Here is a 23,900-nt window from a genome sequence, read left to right as displayed (position 1 = left end):
TATAGGGTATGTGGTGCTGCAACTCTTAAGATGAAAAGCACTGCTTAATTTTAGTCAACTTCGAGGTCAACATGGATTAAGTTCTCAAGGCAGTCATCACTAAGTCTAATTTGATATTAGAATGAAAACAAGAACAGAATGAGGGAAGTAGGATTCCACTGTACTATATTTATAATAATAATAAGAGCAGTTAGCATTTACATAGCAATGTCTTCAAAAAGCTTTACAAATATTATCTCATTTTATCCTTACAACAACCCTCAGAGGAAGGTGCTACTATTACCAGTTACAAATGGGGAAATTGAGGTTCAGAAAGATGAAGTGATTTGCCTAGGGTGATAAAGATAGTAAGTATCTGGGGTGGGATTTGAACCTAGATTTTCCTGATGCCAGGTCAAGTATTCTACCCACTTAGCTGTCTCTATTCTGGTAAGACTACATTTGGAGTACAGTGTTCAGTTCTGGATGTGTTATTTCAGGAATGATATTCTCAAGATAGAAAATATCCAGAGAAGAGTGACCAGGATTATGAGGGGGCTAGAAACCATGCCATTCAAGGTAAACAGTTGAAGGGACAGAGGAAGTTTAAGCTTAGAGAAGGGAAAATTTGGAAACAATCACGACTGCTTTCAAATTCTTGAAAAATTATTGTATGTAAAAGATATTAGGTTGAATCTCCTTAAAAAAAAAGAAAAAAAACTATGACCAATTTGTGGAAGCTAAAAGGAAGCAGATTCTTACTCATTATCAGGAGTAACTAACTTCCTAATAATTAGAAAAATGAAATGAACTACCTTTGGGAGGGATGAGTAATTGGTTTTCTAGCATTGAAAGTCTTCAAGGGGAGTCTAGATAACCAATCACATGCTGAGGATTGTGTCTGCAGAAGTTAGCTCTACATTTCTATTGTTTGGGAACTCTTTACAGGAAGAATAAATGCACATTTAGGGCAGCTAGGTGGTGCAGTGGATAGAGTGCCAGATCTGGAGTCAGGAAGATTTATTTTCTTGAGTTCAAATCTAGCCTCAGAAACTTAGTAGCTATGTGACTCTGGCCAAGTCACTTAACCCTGTTTGCCCCAATTGCCTCATCTGTAAAACGAGCTGGAGAAGCAAATGGCAAATGATTCCAGTATCTTTACCAAAATTCCAAAAGGAGTCACGAGGAGTGATTAGACATGACTAGAAACAACTGAACAGAAGTGTACATTTACACAAAGGTACAGAATCCTAGAAGCCTGTTGGGGACTCAAATTATGACAGACTGTTGGCCCTATGTACAGTTTTGAGGATTATGGGACTTAAATTCCTCTTGTCAGTTTTCCAAAGAGCAAGCAAAAGGGTATCTCTATCTGCAACAGAGTTGCCCTAATAATTGCCCACACCAAATAACTGAATAATTTCCCAAATGGAAAATTCAGTGGTTTTGCTGAATTCTTTATTTTATTTACTTATTCTTTACCTTGCCTTTAACATAAAGGATTGCAATTGAAAATCATTGTTAGCTGTGGCTGTCCAGCACTTCCCCTTCTGCAAAGTACATACCTCTATGGACTTCTTTCTTCTTGTTTAGAGAAGAAAAAATAATAAGACAGCATTGCATCAGTTTGCACCTGGCCCTGAGCCAGGGTTTCAATTACTAAATACTAAAAGAAGAAAACGCAATAGATTTTAATTGGTGAAGGGGTGGGAGGGAGTAAAGGTCAGCTACTAGGAACAATGGGTGTCTTTGGAGGTAATTGACTGAGTCTTCTGGTGGGAGTTTGTAAATGTCAGTAATGTACTTTAAATGGGAGAATAAAAGGCCTAGTCCCATGAAACAATGAAAGAATTACTCAGCAGAGAATTTAACAAAAAATAATAATAATAATTGTTAGTTAAATAGTCCCTGAATACGGAAATTGGGAAGTATATACAGAAGAAAAGAAAAACCAAGGAAAAGTAGATTCTCTCCATCTTCTGGATCATGCCTCCCAAAGACACAACCTCTATTTTCAAGTCACAAGCTCTGTTTTGTTCCTGGACAGCCTCTGTGAGTCAAAACAACTTCATTATTCAAGACAACTTGGATGCTTTTTGCCTCTTGGAAAAGGTACAGAGATCCCAATGGAGCTCACGTTTGCTGAATCACAACACAGCAGTGTGTGGTATGAACAGTCAGCTGCTCTTTATGGAAAGATCCTGGGCCCAGTTTCAGAACTAGATAGAGACCAAACACCAGACATCCTAAGGCTGGCTATACATTTGGAGAGCACTTCTTCCTGAAAATGCTTCAGGATTTCCTCCCACAAAGTTATTTTTTTTCCTTTCCTTCATCGGTGGTTGGAGAACTAGAGGGGAATGTTGCCTAGAGCCATAGCACCTGTTCTGCGATGTCTGTCAAATTTCATTCCCTTTGGTAATGTTGCCACTGGCAATTCACTACTATCAGAGTCCATTGATGGAACTAAAAGAATTAGATGAAACAGTCAAAGCTGAAAGCAATAGGTCCTTTCAGTATGCTCACTATATGTTTAAGAGAAGGTCCCAAATGGAAGGCCGGGTGGCTTAACTGGAGAAACCCAAAGGGGTGAGAAGCAAGGGAAGCCTACCAAGGAAGCCTAATATGCTATTCACACTAGGGCCAGGCCTGACACCTCCAAACTAAGGCATCAACCCTGTCCCCTCACAATGGGGACACAACACCTCTTAACTGGAGTAGCACAAAGACCTCCCTTGCCCTAGGACTGGGACTAACCTCTCAAAATTGGGACTGGGAAGGGACAGGAGGAAGATTCAACCAGGAATGCCCCCAAAAGCCAGACCCTGGTAGGGAAGTCCAGGATGTTTAGATAAATAGGTAGATGAGGCATTTCTTAGGTGGTTACTATATGATATCCTGGGCTAAGCTCAAAGGACAAAAATACCCTCATGGAGCTTGCATTCTTATGGTAGAAGACAACATATAAAGGGATAGGCTGGTGGCATGGTGTAGAGATGTCCCAGAAGTTGTACAGTCTCTTGGTTACTTGCATTGGCAAGGTAAGATGAGAGCCCACCTATCAGAGCCTGGAATTTCAGGAAAAGAGTCTAAGGGACTCTTACTAAGGGTGGAGGTAGGAGTCAGGTAAGAAGTAGAGATAATAGTCAAGAGCATTTAGGCCTGTGCTTTATTTTTCAGGGCAATTTGCCTTGAAGGCCACAGCAGCTCAGAGATCAGAGGAGCTCGGGTGGATCTGCTTGGTTTCCAACTCCTGAAGTCACAGGAAGAGAGATATGAATCAAGTAGCAACTTGATAGTTTCTAGAAAATGAACCTTCATGAGATGTAGGGTTTCTGAAAAGAGATAGGTCCAGAGTAAGAGGGTACCAAACTAGAGGAGGGGACTAGGGAATAGTTTATTGGACAGCAAAAGAATAGGCCAGAAAAATCTGAAGATTTCCCAGATTACAATCATTTTGCTCTGGTCTCCTTCCATACCTCCAATGGTGTTATCCAACCACCTTGACGCTAAAATTCCAGCGCATCCAGACTACCGGTCAGCCATGATTTTGTTTTTCTGTCTGACAAGATATGTTCCTTCATTCACTTCACCATACCTACTTTTCAGAGGCAACAAATCTCATATTGATTTATATTCCTTCCAGCAACCTTCCTTCTCTTGTCATAGTTACCTCATCTCTCTTTAAGAGGAGACCTATTCTCTCTCTCTCTCTCTCTCTCTCTTTCTGTCCCCTGACACATACACATCCTCTACTGCTTCTATTCTTTAAGACTTTTCTCATTATTTTTATTATGTTCCTTTCCCACCAAACTCTTATTTTCATTTTCTGCCATCATTGCCCATGACAGTTTAAATTTTACTCTGACATCTCTCTTCTTTGTTTAGGCCTTTCCCCTTAGTCACCCCTGTCTCCTCACCACGCTCCTTAACTGTGAGAAGTATTTTTGATTTTCTTTTTTCTCCATCTCTACTTCATTGAATTAATCCACATTCCCCCCTCATACATACCTGTATCCCCATCATTACAGGGATTCTTTGCTAATTTTGGACATAGATCTGGGGAAGCTGTTACTCACAAGCAGACAAAGTATTCTGGCCTCCAAACACAAAATATACATGTCTCCAAGGAACAAGAAGAAACAAATATCTCTTTCCCTCACTTAATTCTAGATCATATATCTCAAAACTCATGCTCTTTCACCCACCAAGACTTAAGTCCACTGAATTCTCATGAATTCGGGTATTAAATCCCTTCCACAGCAAAATCTATTAAGGAACAGTTGACCCAAAGGCCTATGAAATGAGAAGTGAATAAGAGGTTAGGCAATCTGGGAAAATATGGAGGCAAATAATGAGAGGATTGAAGGAACAAAGAATAAATGGTAGATGGAAGGAACAACAAACAAAAGTCAGAAAGCTATCGTCATGAGAAAGGTCATAAGTCTAAAAGGATACTATTTGCAGTTTCTGAGGCTGGCATTGTTTTCTTAAATTCTCCAGGGAAGAAAAGTAGTTCTATTAAGTGATTTATTGACATTTGCTTTGTTGTACTGATAGCATTGAGAGAAGGCTTGAGGCAGGTCTGATATATTAGAGTGAAACATCTTCAGTATAGTAAATATAGCAAATTTACTATACTGGCCAACATCTATCTCTATTCATCATGGGTACAGTATGGTCGTCTTGTTGGAGACAAATGCTCTAGATGCCGTGAGTATATCAAGCAGTGGGAGTGATGAAACCCTTAGAGAATTCATGGTGAGGTATGCAGGTGCTAAATAAACCATAACTTGAAATGAATGGGACACCCAGCCACTCTGGAAACCAACAACAGCAAAAATCATCTGATCTCTATGAAAGGGTAATGGATGGTCATCTACCATTAAACTGTTCAGAATTAATGGAATACTCAATCGATGGTCCAGATTGGGGAAAAGGAACATAATATATTCTCCCCTAGTTTTAGGAAGAAAAGCAGCCAACCCAGGTGATGCTAGAAGTTCTCATATAAGCATTTAGGAACCTAAAGTCAACATCCAAAGTTATAGAGGATTCCTGAAACAGGGCAACTTCAGCAGTAGATACAGTATAAGTTTTCTTAAGGCATAATGACATAGGATAGATAGAGTCTTGGACTTAGAATCAGGAAAACCTGTTTAAATCCTCCTTTAGATACTCATTAGCTGAGTGACCCTGGGAAAATCTCTTTACCTTAAGTGTGCCTTTGATTTTTTTCATCTTTTGAATGAGGATGATAAATAATATCAATCAACTCATAGGTTGATGAGGAAATAAAATGAGATAATATATTTGAAGCACTTGGCAAACCTTAAGGCATTATATAAATGTTAAGGTTTTTTTTTTTCTTTTTTGTTCTACGGTGTTAGGTGACTTTAAGTAAATAACTTTTCTTTGGCTTGATCTTATTCCATGTATTAAATGGATCAAACAAGAATAGCAACAGTACAGTCATTCTGTTGCAAAGTGTAGGGATTATTTAAAATATTTTTATGAATTTGAATTTAAATTAAGAAATTGAATATGTATTTTAAAATAACCAATCTAAATTTACATGTAGTAATTATATACTATATAAATTATACATAATAATTACATATACATTATACATTATGGTATATAGTTGTTATGTGTGTGTGTGCATGTGTGAAAACATAGATTTGGATATAGAGTAATTATATACTATATATAATCACATATTAATAATATAGTAATTATCTGGGACATTTTAATTTTAAGTAGTTCATTGGATATTAGGTAAAATATAGCATAAAGTAATATCCAGCGAGCTACTTAATTAAAAACGTACTAAATAATTAGTTCATACTGGGTTTTAAATACAAGTTTATTAAAACTGAATTTACAAACCAATATAATTAATGTTAACATAATTTCATTAAGGGCTTTAGTTTATGATCTCTTTGGTAAACAGAACTATTAGTAGTCTTGTGGGATCAAAGGATGTGCGCACTTTTATAGCCCTTTGGGCATAGTTCCAAATTGCTCTCCAGAATGTTTGGATCAGTTTACAATTCCACCAACAATGCATGAGTGTTCTGATTTTCAAAGGTTTTTTTTTTGTGGTCGTTTGTTTTTGGCAAGGCAATTGGGGTTAAGTGACTTGCCTAGAGTCACACAGCTAGTAAATGCCAAATATCTGAGGCCAGATTTGAGCTCAGGTCCTCCTGACTCTAGGGCCTGTATTCTATAAGGTCCTACATGCACAAAAAATATTTACAGCTGCTTTTTTTGTGGTGCCAAAGAATTGGAAATTGAGGGGATGCTTATCAGTTGGGGAATGGCTGAACAAGTTGTGGTATATGAATATAATGGAATGCTAGAAGAAATGTTGAGTAGGCAGATTACAGAAAAATCTGGAAAGACTTACAGCAGAACCAGAAGAAAATCGCACACAGTAACAGCAATACTGTACAATGATCAGCTTTGATAGACTTAGCTTTTTTCAGCAATGCAATGATTTAAGACAATTCCAAGAGACCCATAATGGAAAACACCATCCACATCTAGAGAAAGAACTATGGATTTTGAATGCAGATTAAAGTATACTATTTTCAAATTTTTTTTGTTTTTTTTTTCTTTCTCATGATTTTTCCCTTTTGCTCTGATTCTTCTTTTACAACACGACTAATGTGGAAACATGTTTAGTATGATTGTACCTGTACAGCCTATATCAGATTGCTTTCTGTGTTGGGGGAGGAGGAAGAGAGGGGAGAGGGGAGGGAGGGAGAAAAAAATTTGTAACTCAAAATCTTATAAAAGTGAATGTTGAAAACAAATAAACACATCAACAAATAAATAAATAAAAGGAAAAATGTTTTAGTTTATATAACAAAAACAACCTATATTTACAATATTTTATATATGGCCATAAATAATATTTAGTATGTTGAATAGATGCTTTTAGTTATTTAAACTCCAGTCAAAATGAAATTATGAAAAACTCCTTATGAATTATGATATAAAAATACCTAAAATAAATATGTTCTTCAACAGGTAAGTACCTTGCTCAAACTAAAAGTTAACATCCTAATAATTTCAATTCCGTCTGAAATAAGCTAAGAGACAATGTTGTTGTCCCCTCCAAAAATAAAAAAAAATTCAAAATTATTCCTCCAATTGCACGTTCGTACACACACACACACACACACACACACACACACACACACACACATCCACACCACCACCACCGTGCACCAAAACCTCCAAAAGACAAAAGACTGGTTCTTTCTAAAAGGGAGATTGTAATCTTAAATTCTTCAAATCAGGAAGAGCCCAGTTCAGATTTAATATGTGATTGATATAATGCTTACTGAGGAATAAAACAGACATGTGAAGACTCCCTCTTTATTAATAATGCAGAAGACCTAGTTTCTTTAAAGAGCATTTTGTAGAGCAAAGTCTATGTAGCACTAAGTGAAAAGGTGAGTTATTCAGTCACCTTGATCATGACAGGCTGCCAAATAGGATAATTCACATTCTAACACAGACTTGTTTTTGTGTCTAAATTATTTTGTTTGTATATCAATATTAAAGGCAGCTAGGTGGCACATTGGATAAAGTGCTGGGCTCAGAGTCAGAAAGACTCATCTTCATGAGTTCAAATTTGTTCTCAGATACTTACTGTGTGACCCTGCTCAACCCTCTTTGCCTTAGTTTCTTCATCTGTAAAGTTAGCTGAAGAAGGAAATGGTAAATCAGTCCAATATCTTTGCCAAGAAAACCCCAAATGGGTTCACAAAAAGTTGGACATGACTGAACAACAACAACAAATCAGTATTAATCCAATTAAGTAGAGAACTCCTAAATCCTTGCTTTATATTTTGCTGGGTAGATCAGATTAACTATTAGGCAGTCACAAATAGAAAACTTATTTCAAATGATCCTTTATTAGGTGCCTATAGTAAAAAAACAGAATATCATTGTAGGAGCTATGGCAGGTGCAAAAAATGTTGGGAATACAAATGAGTGTTAGGTGTAAAGGCTAGCTAGTCAATGACATGGTTGGGTCTCATTCTCCACAGATTTTATCCTTCAAATACAGAGACAAGCAACTGTCAGTGATGAACTAGAAGGATATAGGCAATCTCATAATTAAGGGGGAAATGCCTTTTGACTGGGTTTTCCACATAGCTGGGCAGATCCATTTGCAAGAGCAATGGATATTTACCTTTTTTGAAAAGATTCCATTTTATGCAAGGTTGGCAAATTTCTGAGTTGGCAGTTGTAGTAAGAGGGCAGTTTATTGTCCACCTTCCTTGATCTTCACATTGATACAGCTTCCTCCCCTGTCCACTACCTACTATGCAACCTGATTGGTTCCAGCTTCCCTGAAGTAGCTTCCTGGTCTGGAGTCATAAAAGGTTCTATCAACACGTAGCTGTTGCCTCTCAGACTTGGTGGGTGCCCAAGTTGCTATGAGGGAGATAAGCTGTGGCCAAAGAAAGTGCCATTGTATCCTTGTTATTCTTGCTGTGAAATTAAGTACCTGTGCTCCAGCAGACCTTCAACCATACCCAAGCCCAAGGCATCCTCCAAAGGCCCAGCCCCACTTGGTCACTCAGGGGAGTCCATGGAGGGAAGGGGTGCTATGGGCTTAGTATCTGTGGGCACCCTTTCAGAAACCTCTTGATACATTACTGCGGGTAGGGCCAAATGTAAACCCCTAGAGTTACCTGAACCATTCTATGTATTTAACAATACACAATATCAGGCCCCTGGGGAAAGTGGGGAGGTAAAAGATAGTTCTCTAGTGACTATAAGGAAAGCAGATGCTACTTGGTAGCTTACAATGGACTACAGGAAGCTGAATAAAAACATCAGTCCTATCTCTTCCTACAAGTGTTTCTGATCTCATCAATGTTATAGACTACACAGTCTGGGAGTAAGATGAGTGGTATGGGGCTAGCAACCTTACCAATGCTATTTCTGTGGCTGAAACGAGTCAGAATCAGTTTGTTTTCATCTCAGAAGGAATCCAATCATTGGGGTATACCACTATATTGATAACAAATATGTTGACTGGCCAATAGAGGCCGCAGTAGCTGGGGCCCTAGCCCTGTAGTAGATACTGGAAAAGTAGTTCAAGTCCTCTTAATTGGGAGGCTTCATTTCCTTTGGGATAGTTCAGGGAACTTCTTGCCAGAAAACAGGTTGGGAGATTAAGGGGGAGTTGGGAGGTGTCTGGCTTTCTATAGCATGGGGGAAATGCAATTGTTGCTTTATAACTATGGTAGGCATGTATTTTCTTGGAAGAAAGGAGATTCTTTAGCTGACTTGTGGATAATTCTGGGATGCTGGATGGATGTGAGGGACAGGCCTTATTTAGGCACAGTGAAAGAAGGGGGATTCCCGTCTATAGTGGACTCTAAGGGGGCAAAGTTATTTTTTTAACCATTTCCCTGATATAGTTCTCAGGAAGGGGTGAGGGTGGGGCGGGATTTTGGCAGGCAGTTGCTATACACTGATAACTGCTTGACCAGATGCATTTCTAGATGGAACAGAAGGGAACAGTCCCAGAGGAACTAAGTGCCAATGTATCCCTGTTGTGTATCCTTGCTGCGCAAAGGCAAAGTGAACATCATTTTCTTCAATGTTTACAAGTGCCTCATTTCATCCAAACATCAAACCTGAACTAAGAAGGAACTGGTTTTAGTAGATACGCACCTACACCAACAGCCTAACAAAATCACACTTAGGGATGATCTCAGAGGCCAGTGCATTAAAATAGACAATAGACAAGAATTTCCTCTACAATATATCCAACAAGCAGGATTGCTGGAGTGTTTCAGGGTACCTCACTCCGCTTCTCGATGGTCCTCTTAGCAAGGTTTTTCCTTATATTAAGACTTTCTTTGGTGTCTTAGCATCTTCTGGCTACTTTTGTCTAGCTCTACCTACACAAACCAAGTCAAATACTGTAGCCTTTTAATGACTTTGAGGTTCCTGACTAAGCATTCAGTTCTCCAGGCTAAATACCCCCTGCAACTGGGTTTAATCTGGCATGATCTCATAGCTTTCCTCCATCCTGGTTCCTTCCCTCTAGACTCTCTCCAGCTTTTTGGTGCCCTTTCTAAAATGTGGCACCTGAATTGGTCACAATAGGACAGGTAGAGTCTGACCAGTGCACAGTTCAATAGAACTATCACCTCCCTGGTCCTGGCAGCTACATCTCTCAATGCAGCCTAAGAGCATAGTGGAAATTTTGGCTGCTCCATTACAATCCTAGTGAATTTATGGTACACTATAATCCTCAGGTCTTTTTCAGCTTCACTGACTGAAGTCTAGTGATGTCTCCTTATTTTATATTTGGGAAGCAAACTTTTTTTTTCTTTAAACTGAGAAGTCAACCATATACTTATCCCTATCAAATTCATCTTGTCAGATTCATCGTGATAGTCTGTGCTGTCAAGATCTTTAGGGATCCTGAATTTATATAAAGACAACCTGTTGTTTATTCCATCCCAGCTTTGGAACATATGAAAATTTAACAACTTTCCCATCTATGCCTTTATCTTAGTCATTAGTAAAAATCGTTGTTGTGTTTGTCTTTCAATTTCAAAGAGGACCATAACTTCGGGGAAATGATAATATGACTTGCAGCTGACTTTGATTTGAGTGAGGGAGAGCAGTGCAAGGTCACCAGCCTCACTTTCTCCTCCAGAACCATCTGGGTCCAGTGGCCAGATATTCAACAGGATGACTGGAGGTGACATGTTAAATAGTCCAAGAACAAGAATAGATGCCTGAGGCACTCTATTAGAGACCACTGCAGGGGTGGAGAACCACATGTGGCCTGGAGGCCCACACTCCTGCCCTAAGGTATCATCATAGATCACATAGTCAAGCATGGATCAGAGACTTAGAACAGAATGGGACCTCAGAGGCCATCTAATGCAAGATATTTATTTTATAAATGAGGAAAATGAGGTCCATAGAGCGAAACCGACTTGCCCAAAGTCAAGCAAATCGTAATTATCAGAAGTAGAAAACAAATCCCAGCCCTCTGAGTAGTGTTGTGTTAGTAAAGGTTTAATAACATACTACCCAGACAAACAATCTCCAAACCTTATACCCCACACAATTCTCAGTTTAATCTGCATGATTAATGTTTTCCCCATCTCTTGCTTAAGTCTAGACAATCAACAAAACAACAAAATAAACTCGGAATTGTTGCTTTTTCTGATTTTTGAGGTGGAATTTCTCATGCTGAATTTTAATGATCACTTCTCTGAAGCTGGTTGGAGTTGGCTCCAGAACTCTCAGGCCTCTGTGTCAAAGTCCATTGCATTTTCCATCACATCCCACTGCCTCAAATGATTACTGACTCATCTTTGAGTCTAGACATCTAACCACTGCGGAGCTCATCTTTGCAAACTTACCAAAAGACGAGCATGAAAGACTTTGTAAAACGTTATGACTAAAATCTGGCAAACTCTATCTATAGCATAACCCTGATTTGCCAATCTAGTAACTTGGATCCAGAAGGAAATGAGGTTAGCGGGAGTGATCTGTTCTTAACAAACTCATTTTGGCTTTTTCTGATCAATCCTTGCTTTCCTAGATGTTCACTAACTATCCATTTAATAATAAATTCTAGGAGATAGCCAGGAACAAAATGTTCTTAGATTTCATTTTCTTCTCCATTTTGTTTTATTTTTTTGAAAATCAGCACAACATTTGCCCTTTTCCAACCCTGTGCTCTCCATAACCTTTCAAAGATCACTGAAGTGGCTCGGCAATCACACCTGCCAGCTCTTTCAGTACCCAAGGATGAAGCTCATCTGGTCCCCCAGGTAAAGGCTGTCTTATATCTCCCTTCCTATCTTTGTATTGACTCCCCTTCACCCACTATTGCCCTGCTCTTTACAAACTATACATCACTCTCCCCTGGCAACAACCAAAAAAGAAGAAAGAAAAAAAATTAAATAGTGGCCACCCTGGGTTGGCATGCATCATTTCTTTATGAATGAAACATGCCTAGTTTTTAAAAGATTAGAAGCAAATGGCTGGTTTTGTGTACAAAAGGGAGAGATAAAAGAGTTAGGGTAGAACAAGCAAGCCTTGAATGTCAGCTCAGGGAAATGTCAAACACCCCCTTTGATCTATTATACAATACAACAGGTCCCTTTGGCCTTTCCAAATAATTTTCAGTGAGGACTATGCAAAAGTCCTGGTATGTTAAATATTAATCAGACTTTTCCTGAATTTAAGGATACAAAATTTCAACTTTTATTCCAGAAGGGACTCAAATCAGCAAGTAGTGTTTGCTTCTTTGTGTACTTCCTGTTTTGTTTTAGATTATTTTTTTTTTCTTTTTTGTACATTATTTAGAAAGATTTGGAAAAATAAATGGTTCTGAGCCGATTTCTGGTGACTCTATAAGCTATATCACAGCCTCTGAGGGAGAGTAAGGACAGTGGCTCTATCATCCATTTATTATATGACTTCAACTACCTTCATGTATTCTCACTGGGATTCATTGTCCTTTTGTGTGATATTGAAGAGGTATGTCCTTCTCAGTTCTTGAATTCTATGGTTTGTTAATCATACCAGATATGACAAAACGGAGACCTCCATTCAGTCCACTTATTGTCCACTTTCATCTTGCCTTTCTTGATCTTAGAAGGTAATACTAAGGACACAGTCTCTAAAACCAAAAGATAGCAAATACTAAGTATATTTCCTAGCTGTGTGACTCGGGGTAAGTCGTTTAGCCCTGTTTGCTTCAGGTTCCTCATCTGTAAAACGAGGTGGAGAAGCAAATGGCAAACTAATTCAGCATCCTTGCCCTAATGGGGTAACAGTCAGACATGAGTGAATAAAGACTGAATGACAACAACTAAGTACACTCAGGAAATGAAGAAGGAGACAGTGAGTAACTGAGCTAATCTTGGAAGGTGAACTCCACAAGAACAGTGATTACAGTTTGAGCATCTGGAGAAAAGGCAAACCATGCTAATGCTGGCCTGTACCAAAAGCCCCTCAGGAAATAGCCAATGGCTGCTGATAAGCTAGGCTTCTATTCGCAGGCTGAAGTTTCTGGAAGATGCTATCAACTGAGATTTTATTAATTAACTAGAGAAAACAAAAATTTGAGAGAAGAGAAGGGGGAGTTGCTGAAAGCACAAGGAACAGCCTGAAGGTTCCGCCTTTACTAAGAACAATGTGTGCTAAACTCTTCTGACAGCAAATAACAGAAGCAATAATTCTTTGAGCCTTTTTTTAAAGCTTTTTCTCCAACTGAATGCAAGTTGTGGTTTTTGTATTTCTTACTCCATCAAGATCCTGGGTACTACAAAGAGAAGGGAGGGTAGCTAAGGCTCGTTGGGCAGTGGAAGGAAAATCATCAATAGATAAACAGTGGGTATATAAAGAACTTTTCCTCTTAGGCAGGATACAAATAAACTCAGGGGATTTAAGAGTGAAACTGCAACATCAGCATTGATTTTTTTAAAGCTACATTTGTATTATTCCTTCAAATCTCCCTCCCCCTCAACTTTCATTTTACCAAGCCCCTCTTTATAGGCACCTGTTAAATCAACTTTTTTTTTTCATTACAGACTGTTCCTACGTAGCCAATAAACTACTCCTGACACCAACAAGCCTCAGGATTTATCATGCACTGGGGATTTGCACCTTCTGAGACCCAAAGACGAATAACTCCATTACCTCAATTTTGGCAGTGGGATCCACTCAGTGCTGATTCTCCTGGCCCACCTCATCTATCACAAACCCAGATTCTGGGTTACTTCAGGAAAAGAAAAGAGAGATATTACTGAAAGGGGTCTTTTAGAGATGCTTTGATATTTGAGATTTTACATGTTATTAGATTATTGAGTTACCAGTTTTGATTGTTATGCTTTGTTCTTGACCTTAACCCCAGTGATGTCTGTAATGTATCCCTTAAGTCTTCTCACTAAGTAACAAAAATGGTGATGGAAGAAGAAAACCCAGTAATGAAAACAACCAAAAAAAATAACAAATGGAGGGTGTAGTAGGAGAGATTCTAAAGTAAAAATATATAATGGGAAAGAAGAGACATGTTTCTGGAAGAAAAATTACACATACTTCATGTATGTGTGTGTCTGTGTGCACACAGGCATGTTCGCACAGTGAGTTGGAATTCAGGAGGTCTTTAGAATCAATTTTAAAATTTGGGGGATTTTGGTCCAGATATATGGTTTCCTAGGAGTGGGTAACTACCAGTGTGAGAAAATTATCCACCAAGAGCTCACTGCAACTTAGAGGTCTAGAGAGCTACCTGAGACTAAGGAAAGGTTGAATGACTTGTTTATTGTCATATACCTTGTATATATCAGAGATAGCACTTGACCTTGAACTCAGGTCTTCCTGACTCCAAGGCTAGATTTTACTCACTACATCTCTATAATAATAATGATAATAATAAAAAACAAAAATAAAACAAAACAAAAAACTGTACAATCATAATTTTGAATACTTCTCTGTTTTTCTCCCTGGCTCTGGTCTAAGCCCAGAATGTCTTCCTTCCTAACCTGTGACTCATGGCTTCCCTGGTTTCCTTAATTACTTAGTTCAACACTAACATTCTACAAAAGGCTTTCTCTTTCCTTCCTCTTCCTCCTCCCGCTGAGAGTGTCTTCACTTTGGGTTACCTCCCATTTATACTGTATATACTTAAATCATTTAATCTTTAGCACATTGTCTCTTCCATGAACATGTGACATCCCTGATGAGAGGGGCTTTGCTTTTTCCTTTTTTTTATCCTCAATGCTTAAATCACTTAACGAATGATTGTTGACTGACGAGGACTTTAGAAGCCAGAATCCAACCCATACCATAAATATGAATTTCCCTCTACAACATCCCTGCAATATATTCAGCTTCTGTTATTTGAGCAATAAATAAGAAGTCCATTATCTCAAAGCAACCTGTTACATTTTGGGACAATTCTGATGACTAATAAGTTGGAGTCCTCTTTGTTAGCTAAAATCAGCTTTAGTATAACATCCACTCACTAGTCCTATGTCTGCCCTCTGAGGCCAATAAGAATAAGTACAATTCCTCTTCCACATTACAGACTCAGACATCTGAAGACAGCAATCACATCCTCTCATGTCTTCCCTTCTTCAGGCTAGATATTTCTGGTTTCATCAAAAGTTCTTCAAATAATCAGTTTTAAAATTTTCTCCCTATGCTGGTCCTTCTTCTGGATATGTTCAGTCTATAAAATATCCCTTTTAAAATATAATTCCTGGAGATGAATGCAGTATTTGATAGGTGGGCAGACTAGGGCTGATTACGGTGGGACTATCACCTCCCTTTGTGGACATTCTACCACTATTAATGTAATCTAAGATTTCATTAGTTTTAAGGTCAGCCAAATCACCATTTCAGCTCATTTAGAACTAAAAGTCAACCAAAAGGTTCCCACCTCCCCACTGAACCAGGAAAAGCACATGGTCTGGCCACATCTCCTCCATTATGCCCTTAAGGAATTGATTTTTAAAAAAAAATTAAGTTCAGGAATTTATATTCCTTCTTGTTAAATTTCACCTTCTTAGATTAAAGATCTTCTTTTGGACATTGATTCTATTATCCAATGGATTGTAGGATTCTTCCCAAATGAGAGCTGACTGATTCAGTGTATTCATGGTATTAATTCACCTGAGAGAAGCCCACTGGCACTGAGGGGTTAACATGAGTACCAGAGTGATCTTGCTTATAATCAGGGGGAAGTCAAAGTCCTGAGAGTATCTAAGAGAATTCTAATAAATCTTCATGCTACTTAATTAATAGTACTTTAACTTTCTATTTCCTTTTTTTTTTCCTCTTTAACTCCATTGATTGGGAGAAATATTCACCAAATTAGAATGCCTACTTGTTTCTTCACTTTGTTTTGAGAATGTCCCTCTGGGTAAAAAAATACATATTTCATGGTGATAAATTCACACTATAAGTAGAGAAATTGTACACAAATATACTGCTTTGTCAACTTTATTGATTTCCTCAAGATTGTAAAGACCTTCATTGTCCTACAATGTTTCTTCTTTCTATCAGCATCTCAAAAATGACCCTGAAAGCCTCATTCATGGGCAGAGGAAGAAATTTTTCCTCTTAGGCTCATCTTAAGTATTGTGACTTAAATGGCCCGGGACCACTTCTGCTTCTGGAAAGGGAGTGGCCCACAACAACATGTCCTCTCTAGGAACTGATTCTCTGAAAACCGGAATCTGCCAAACCTTAAGAACAGCTAAAAGTCAATGATAAATGCCTTTTTTCTCCCTTCCCCAGTTAATTGTGGAAAGCTCAGCAACCTGATCAATTCTGCTATGTAGCTAAACCAAGTAGAATCCAAACTAGCCAGCTTTGCTATTCACTAAGAAACAATAAATCCTGCTCAGGTCATAGGAAGGGAAGGTGGGACTGCATTTGCTAGTTTTATCCCATTTATCTTCTATCCAAGTAAGCCATAAACCCAATGGCTATAGTGAAAATCACAAAGAAAATTACCATGATAATCAATGCAGCTATTATGGTAGTTTCATAAACCTAAGATTAGAGAGATTACATGTGTCTAAATTTTACTTACCTTTCCACCACTCATCAACATTCCAAAAGAAAGTTCCTAGCTTCTCTAGAGCCCAGTAATTAAATCTCTAAAGACAAAAAATTATCTTTGCTAACCTAAAGGAGTTCTTCAAATTATGGTTAAATTAGAATGGATAATTAATGGGGTAATGATCTATTCATAGATGATAGATTTCTAACCAGCTGTCAAGAGAAAGTTAGGTATATCTGAAGCACATCCCCAAACTTAACAGATCATCATCATGGAATGCAGCCCTCACGATTTCTTACAAAAAGCAATAAACACAAAACACTTGATGTTTTCGTGAGAATAAGACAATGTGAACAAAGAGTCTCATTGATTGACCCAATTTAATATTGTTTCTTTTCTTAGAAAGATAGAATGACATAATGAGTAGAGAAATGGCCACAAAACCCAGATGACCCGTATTTAAGTCTTGCCTCTGACAAATACTGACTATGTGACCCTAGCCAAGTCATTACCTTTTAGTGCTATAGGCCAATCTCTAAGACTCTAAGTTGCATAGAAGGTGCTGATTCACATTAATAGACTCAGTTTATTCACCTTTGCTATCTCTCTACTAGTGAAATCACAAGTCCATACATTAGCCCTTTATTTAATGACATTAATCTGTACAGAAAAAATTCTTTAGCTCAAATTTCATAATGTTAGTTTCTACTAAAACTGGAAAGCTATACCCCATACCTCCAACCATCAATTACTAACCTTAGTCAAGTGGACTTCTGTGATATGAGGGGCAATGACATGGAAGAAATACTTCACTTGTCCCACTTAACCAAAAGAGCAGAAAAAAGAGAAGAAGATAGAATTTGCAAAGAGAAAAATTTAGGCTGTATGTCAGGAAAAATGGAAAAATTAGACCCTTTAAAAAGTAAAATGGAAAGACTCAAGAGTTTGTGGTTCCTCTCTCAATGGAGTCTTTTGGGAAAAATCTGGATGTGCCCGAGTTCAATAGCCTCTGACTTCCCTTTTTAACTTAGACATTCTGCGATTTAAACACCTAGATCTCCTTAAGACAAGAACTGCTCAGAAGTCTCTATGTGCTCTCTCTGATATGTACATAGGCTATAAAAATTAACTCACTCTTTCAATGGAGCTCCAATACTCTGATGTAAGTGGCCAAGCTGAACAAAGTTTAGATAAGAAAGCTCAAACTTGCCTTGGGATAATGCATTCACTTAAATTCTTATTAAACTATTTACTCCATGTTAGGGGAGATGCAGGGGCATCTGATGAAAAGCACTCACATCTTCTTCGCTGAGCCTTGTCAGGTCTCATTATGATGGTTGTGACTAACTACCCTAAGTTCTGAGAAGAGAAACATAAGCACCACACTCCCGGAGATTCACTCCCTGTGGCTGCCTTTCTGAAATGGTAATGATTCACCCATTCCCTTGTCCTCCAACAGTCTCAGCTGCTGATAGAAAAATTATTCTGTGTCAGATATTTTTTACATTGTCTCTGCATCTCTAATTCCCAGGTTCACCATAATGGATTTTTAGGAAGCTAGGAAGGTTAGCCAGCCAAGACAGGAGTCATATCATAAATAAGGAACAATCTGAAAATATAGTCTCTTACCTTGCGCTTATTGGTAGGGCAGACATAGAGATAGCTCAAAATTGTCTTCAGACCAACTTTATCATTCAGCTTCTCATAGGTTGTCCCATAATCTGTTGACCTATAATTCAAAGGGAGCATTAATGAGTGCAGAAGCTCACGTCATTTGGCTGCTTGTCAATGTAATGCATGTTTTACATAGCAGGATGGCTCTCAAGAGGTTTCTGAATGATTCATGTGGTATATAATGATGTTTAATTATGTACACAGTAGCATCATGTGAGTGGTTAACATTTGCATTTAAATTGGATTGGTAAAAATTAAAACTCAATCTTTCTACTGCTCTTTAATGTATCCATATAGCATAAAGAGTGTGATTAATTCAAAAGAAAAAAGAGTTCAGCATGTCCATTGTATTGGCTAAAAATCAGATGTGATCCTAGATTACTGGGTTGGAGAGACAGTATACTCTTCTGTATCTTTAGAACCCTTTGAGAGATGGTTCTTTGGGCTAATAGACAAGTCAGTTACTTATGTTGTTTATCCATTATTGAATTACAGAGAATACAGAGGGTCAGGATCTCTAAAGGTCACACAGTCCATTTCAACTACATTGAAAGATGGAGTAGTTGTCTCATAGCTAGAAGAGCTCCCACAGTTCATCTAGTTTGACCCCGCCATTTTGCAAATGATGAAACTGAGGCATAGAAGGAAATCACTTCCATAAGGCCACATAGGTAGTAACTGACATCCATCCCAGTCCCAGATATATGTCTCTCAGGACGATAAGTGAGATTTCAGAAATCTTCCGCAGTGACCTATTCTGGTTTGTTTTGTTTTGTTTTGTTTTAAAATCCTTATAGTTGGAAGAAAGATTTTTCTTGATAATCAGTTAATTCTTTTTTTTATTTCTAACATAATGGGATACAGAGCTAAAGAAGCCTTTAGCCATCATTTCATCCTATTCTCATTTTGCAGATGAGAAAACTTAACCTCCAAGAGGTCAGTGATTTGTTCAAGATCACGAAGCTAATAAGTGGTGAGGAAGGATTTGAACCTATATCGTCTGACTCTAAACCTAGCTTTCTTTGCATGAAACCTTAAAGAATATTTCTGAGTTGTCCCAAGTGGGGATGAAAAATTATTGGTTAGCATCTACTTTATTCTGAAAGACTCCTACTTATGTTTTTGGGCCAAATAGTCTCCATTCCTCAAAGAAATATATTTGGTTAAATCAGGAAGAGCTTAATGGAAAACAGTGCTATCCATTTCTGATGGTGGTAAGAGAGGTGATATCCCTGACCATAGAAAGGCAATGTGGTGTACTGGAATAGAAGCAATGTGGTATACGGGAAAGGAATTTGAAGTGAGAAGACTTAAATGCAAATAGGAGCTTGTTTTTCACCTGAATAACTGCAATAACCTTTAAATTATTCTGGCTTCAAGTTCCTTCCATCTCTAATCCAGCCTCCACTCAACTGCCAAAGTGATTTTTCTAAAGCATGGGGCTGACCTTGTCACCCCTCTACTCAATAAAGTCTAATGGCTCACTTATTATTTCATGGAGCAACTGCTGTTCATTTGTTCGTCATGTCTGACTCTTCATGACCCCATGGAGGGTTTTCTTGGCAAAGGAGTGGTTTGCCATTTCCCTCTCCAGCTCATTTTATGGATAAGGCGAACAGGACTAAGTGACTTGCCCAGAGTCACACAACTACTAAGTATCTGAACATGAGTCTTCTTGACTCCAAACTCAGTGGCTCTATCCACTGAGCCACCTAGCAGCCCCCATGGAGCAACTACAAATGCCACAAATCTGCTTGATATTGAAAACTCTTCATAGCTTAATCTCCTTCTATGTTCTCCAGCCTTCTCAGACATTATTCCCCTCTATACACACTACAATGTAGCTACACCTTGCTGTTCCTTGCACATGACACTTCATTTCCCAAAGGCATAAGCCTCTTTGCACTGGATGTACACACACACACACCCCATGCCTGGGGTTCCTCCCCTCCCTCTCTTCTGCCACTTAGAATCCCAAGATTCCTTCAAGACTCAGTTGAAATGCTACCCTGTGTAAGAAGCTGTTCCTTGTCCCCTTCCTCCCCCCGAAAAAGGAGAACCCAGGTTCTCTTATGACAAATATGGTGCTCTTTTCAGTGGCCCACACTGCTACTGATCGGATTACACTAAAATACTCATGTTCAGTTCTGCAAGGCACTTTTTTAGGAAAAACACTAAATTAGACAGGGCCCAGAGGAAGGCAACCAGAAGGAGGATTGGCCTCAAATTCTTGTCACATGATGAGCCATTGCCTCTAAAATTACCTTCCATCTACTTTGTATCTTATACATACCTATTTCTTCACAAATTGTCTACCCATTAGAATGTGAGCACCCTGAGGACAAACCTTGCTTGTGACTCTCTTTGTATCCTAAGTATCTAAGTACTTAGCAAATGTTTGGTGACTGGTAGAGTCTTAATGTCTCCATCTGTAAAATGGGGATATGACACATATACAATATACCTCACATAGTTCTTTTTGGGAGTAGAATGTGCATGTATATGTATACACACACACATACATGTGTGTGCACGGGCACATATATATAGAGTGTATTATTTTGTAAAACATGAGGCATTATATACATAGAAGTTATTAAGTCATTCAAGCTTATACTATCATTATCAAACATTTATTGAGCTCCATCTGTGTATGAGATACTCTTCTAAGTGCTAGAGATAAAAAGAGATATAAGATTCCCCAAAGAGTTTATAATCTGGTTGAAGAGATAGGTTATACCCATGTAAAAAAATGTCCACGTCAAATCAATAAAATATTTATTAAGTACCTAAGGTGTGGTAGGAACTATGATGAAGCAAGGAAAAGGCAGATAATGCTAAGGCAGAAAAGAGTCCCTGCCCTCAGGGAGCTGATATTTACACTGGTAACAGTACAAAGTAGGTTTTTTAAAAAGTATTAAATGAATGGTACAAACAATAAATGCCATCTAACTTAAAAGGAAAGAGAGGTATACCTAGTACAATTAGTTGAATTCAGAGCTAGCTGACTGACTGTATTCAACACCGACAGGTAGTTACTTACCCTCCAGTGTCAACTTAGACAGATATCCAACTTCTAGATCTCAGAAATATATATCTAGCCCTGTGCTGTTGAAATTTTTTATCAACCACTTAGATGAATCCAATTATATAATCCAGTAAACATTTAACAGAAATTGAGGATAGAAAAGCAAGATGAAAAAAAAGAGTTTACATTTTAACTGAGTGGGAGAGGGGAATTCAACATAGCAGTTCAGGTACACTAATTTGAAGGGCAACAAAAGACACGGTATATTTTTCAAATAAATACATGACTCAAAGTTAGAAAGGATAGTGAATAGCACAGAAGATAAAAACAAGCTCCCATAGCATCTCAACCAGCAGGCACATTGGACTGAATATACCAACTATTAGGGCTAGGGACTTGACTTGTTACCTCATTGAGGGAAGTCCTCAAGGAAGAAACTCTCTAATAATATCAAATGGAATAGGAATAAATGTAAACTTTTATACTTGGACTCCAAAAATCTGTTTTGTAAGTACAAGATGAAGGATATATCCATTGCATTTTCTTTGGAAAAAATGTTCAATATACTATAGGCTCAATGTGAATGCATAATATGATATGACAGTCTGAGAAGCCAATGAGCTCTTCAGTTACATTAACAGAGGCAGAGTGTGCAGGCTTAGGTGGGTCATAGGGCACCATTGATTTTGAGCTGGCAAAGACTTGGGAGGTCACTTATTTCAAAGCTCTCATTTTACACATGATGAAATGAAGGGCTAAAGAGTTTATATGACTTGTTCAGTGTCCTGCAGGTAGCGAGGGAGAAAAAGGAGATTCGAAACCAGGTTCTCGGATGACAAATACGATACTCTTTTCACTAGTCCACACTGCCATTTCTGCAAGGCACTTTTTAGGAACATTAAGTTAGACAGGACCCAGAGGAAGGCAGCCAGGAAGGGAAAGGTTCTCAAGTTCATGCCACACGATGAACAATTGAGAAAAATGAGGTTTTTTTCTCCTAAAAAATAGAAGACTTTAGTGGTGGACATGATAGTAGTCTTCATATATCTGTCCTGTCCAAGAGGGATTAGACTTTAAGCTTCTTTCCACAAAAAGAAGTAGTAGGGGGAAAGAAAGAAAGAATTGAAGAAAACCGATTCAGGACTGATAAAAGGAAAAAGTTCCTAAGAATCAGACCTGAAAAAGGTGGAATGGGTTGTCTCAGGGGGTAGTGAGTTCCACCATACCAGATGTCTTCACATTGAGGCTGGAGAGCCATTTATTATTCCTATTAGAGAAGATTCAGGCTGAGTTAGTTGGGTTTGGAAGCCCTTCTAACTGAGATTTTGTGACTCCATCACCCTGGACTGAAGCAATTCAGGAAAGCCTAACAAAAGTGATGGTACTAGATCTAATATTCTACAGACCCATAGGTACGTGTAGCGTATTTCATTCGGGGTTCTGTCAGGGAATTTGGACAGTTAGGTGGCTCAGTGGATAGAGAGCATTGGGCTTGGAATCAAGAAGACTCATCTTTCTGAGTTCAAATTGAAACTATCTGTGTGACCCTGGGCAAGTCACTTACCCCATTTCCCTCAGTTTCCTCACCTGTAAAATACGCTGGAAAAGGAAATGGGCAACTATTCCAGCATCTTTGCCAAGAAAACCCCAAATGGGGTCACAAAGAGTTGGAAACCACTGAAAAATGACTAAATAACAACAAATCAGAGAATTTATTTTACTGTATTTTTAAAAGCAAACATTTTTGAATATTCAACTATAAAGTAAATATTCAATATTAAAGATATGAAAACTTAGTTAATATTAAACCAAACTATAATATTTTATAAATTCTCCCTCAACCAACCAATGCCATCCATTATCCAATCCTGTCATCTCTATCATCACAATATCTTCTCTCCACTCACACATCCACTACCCTAGTTCAGGTCCACATCACCTCTCACCTAGGTTGTTGAAATTGCTTCCTAATTGGTCTCCTGACCTCTATCCTTCCTCATTTCAGCTGTTAAAGTTGTTTTTTTTTTGTTTGTCTGTTTTCTCCTCAAGTGTGAATCTGATCATGTGACCTCCCTCCTCAACAAACTCCAGGGGATCCTTGTTACTCTAAGAATCAATTATAGAGGTCCTCTGTATTTGAAGCTCTTTCCAACCTGGCCATTTCCTATCTTTTCAGTTTGCTTATATTTTATTCTCTTTCATGAACTCTATGATCCAGTTACACAGGCCTCCTTGCTGTTCCTCACAACAGCCCATTTCCCATCTCTGTGCCTTTGCATTGACCGTTTCCCATTCCTCAAATGCTCTCCCTACTCACCTCTGCTTCTTAGTTTTTATGGCTTCCTACAAGAGTTAGCTCAAATACCATCTTCTAGCTCTTAGTTCTTTCCCTTCTGAGGTTTGTGTCCATCTACTTTATCTTAAATTATTTACATTAGAATGTGAAGTCCTTGAGAGAAGAGATTGGGTTTTTGCCTTTTTTCATCTCCCACACTTAGCATAGGGCCTCTTATATGGGAAATCTTCAACAGAAGCTTGTTGACCAATTTACTGACTGTACCAATAAAAGTAAAAGAGGTTTTTTTGGCCATTTTAGGGGGACTAGGAGGAGATAGAATGGTGTGGCTAGAAACACAC

The 23,900-nt window shown here is 38.3% G+C and overlaps 1 protein-coding gene across 6 annotated transcripts in view; it reads right to left on the bottom strand.

Annotated features, from left to right (window-relative positions):
• SORCS1 (sortilin related VPS10 domain containing receptor 1) overlaps positions 1 to 23,900 on the bottom strand; it is a 719,989-nt gene that overhangs the window by 320,979 nt on the left and 375,110 nt on the right. For all 6 annotated transcript variants that reach the window (XM_036735441.1, XM_036735437.1, XM_036735435.1 and 3 more), the window contains one exon: positions 18,191 to 18,290. In XM_036735441.1, the coding sequence (XP_036591336.1) occupies positions 18,191 to 18,290 (100 nt within the window). The remainder of the gene's footprint in view (positions 1 to 18,190; positions 18,291 to 23,900) is intronic.

Source organism: Trichosurus vulpecula, chromosome 8 (assembly GCF_011100635.1).
Source record: "Trichosurus vulpecula isolate mTriVul1 chromosome 8, mTriVul1.pri, whole genome shotgun sequence".
Taxonomy (NCBI): Eukaryota; Metazoa; Chordata; class Mammalia; order Diprotodontia; family Phalangeridae; genus Trichosurus; species Trichosurus vulpecula.
Note: the sequence above shows the minus strand (reverse complement) of the source record. Positions and strands in the feature narration are given on the sequence as shown.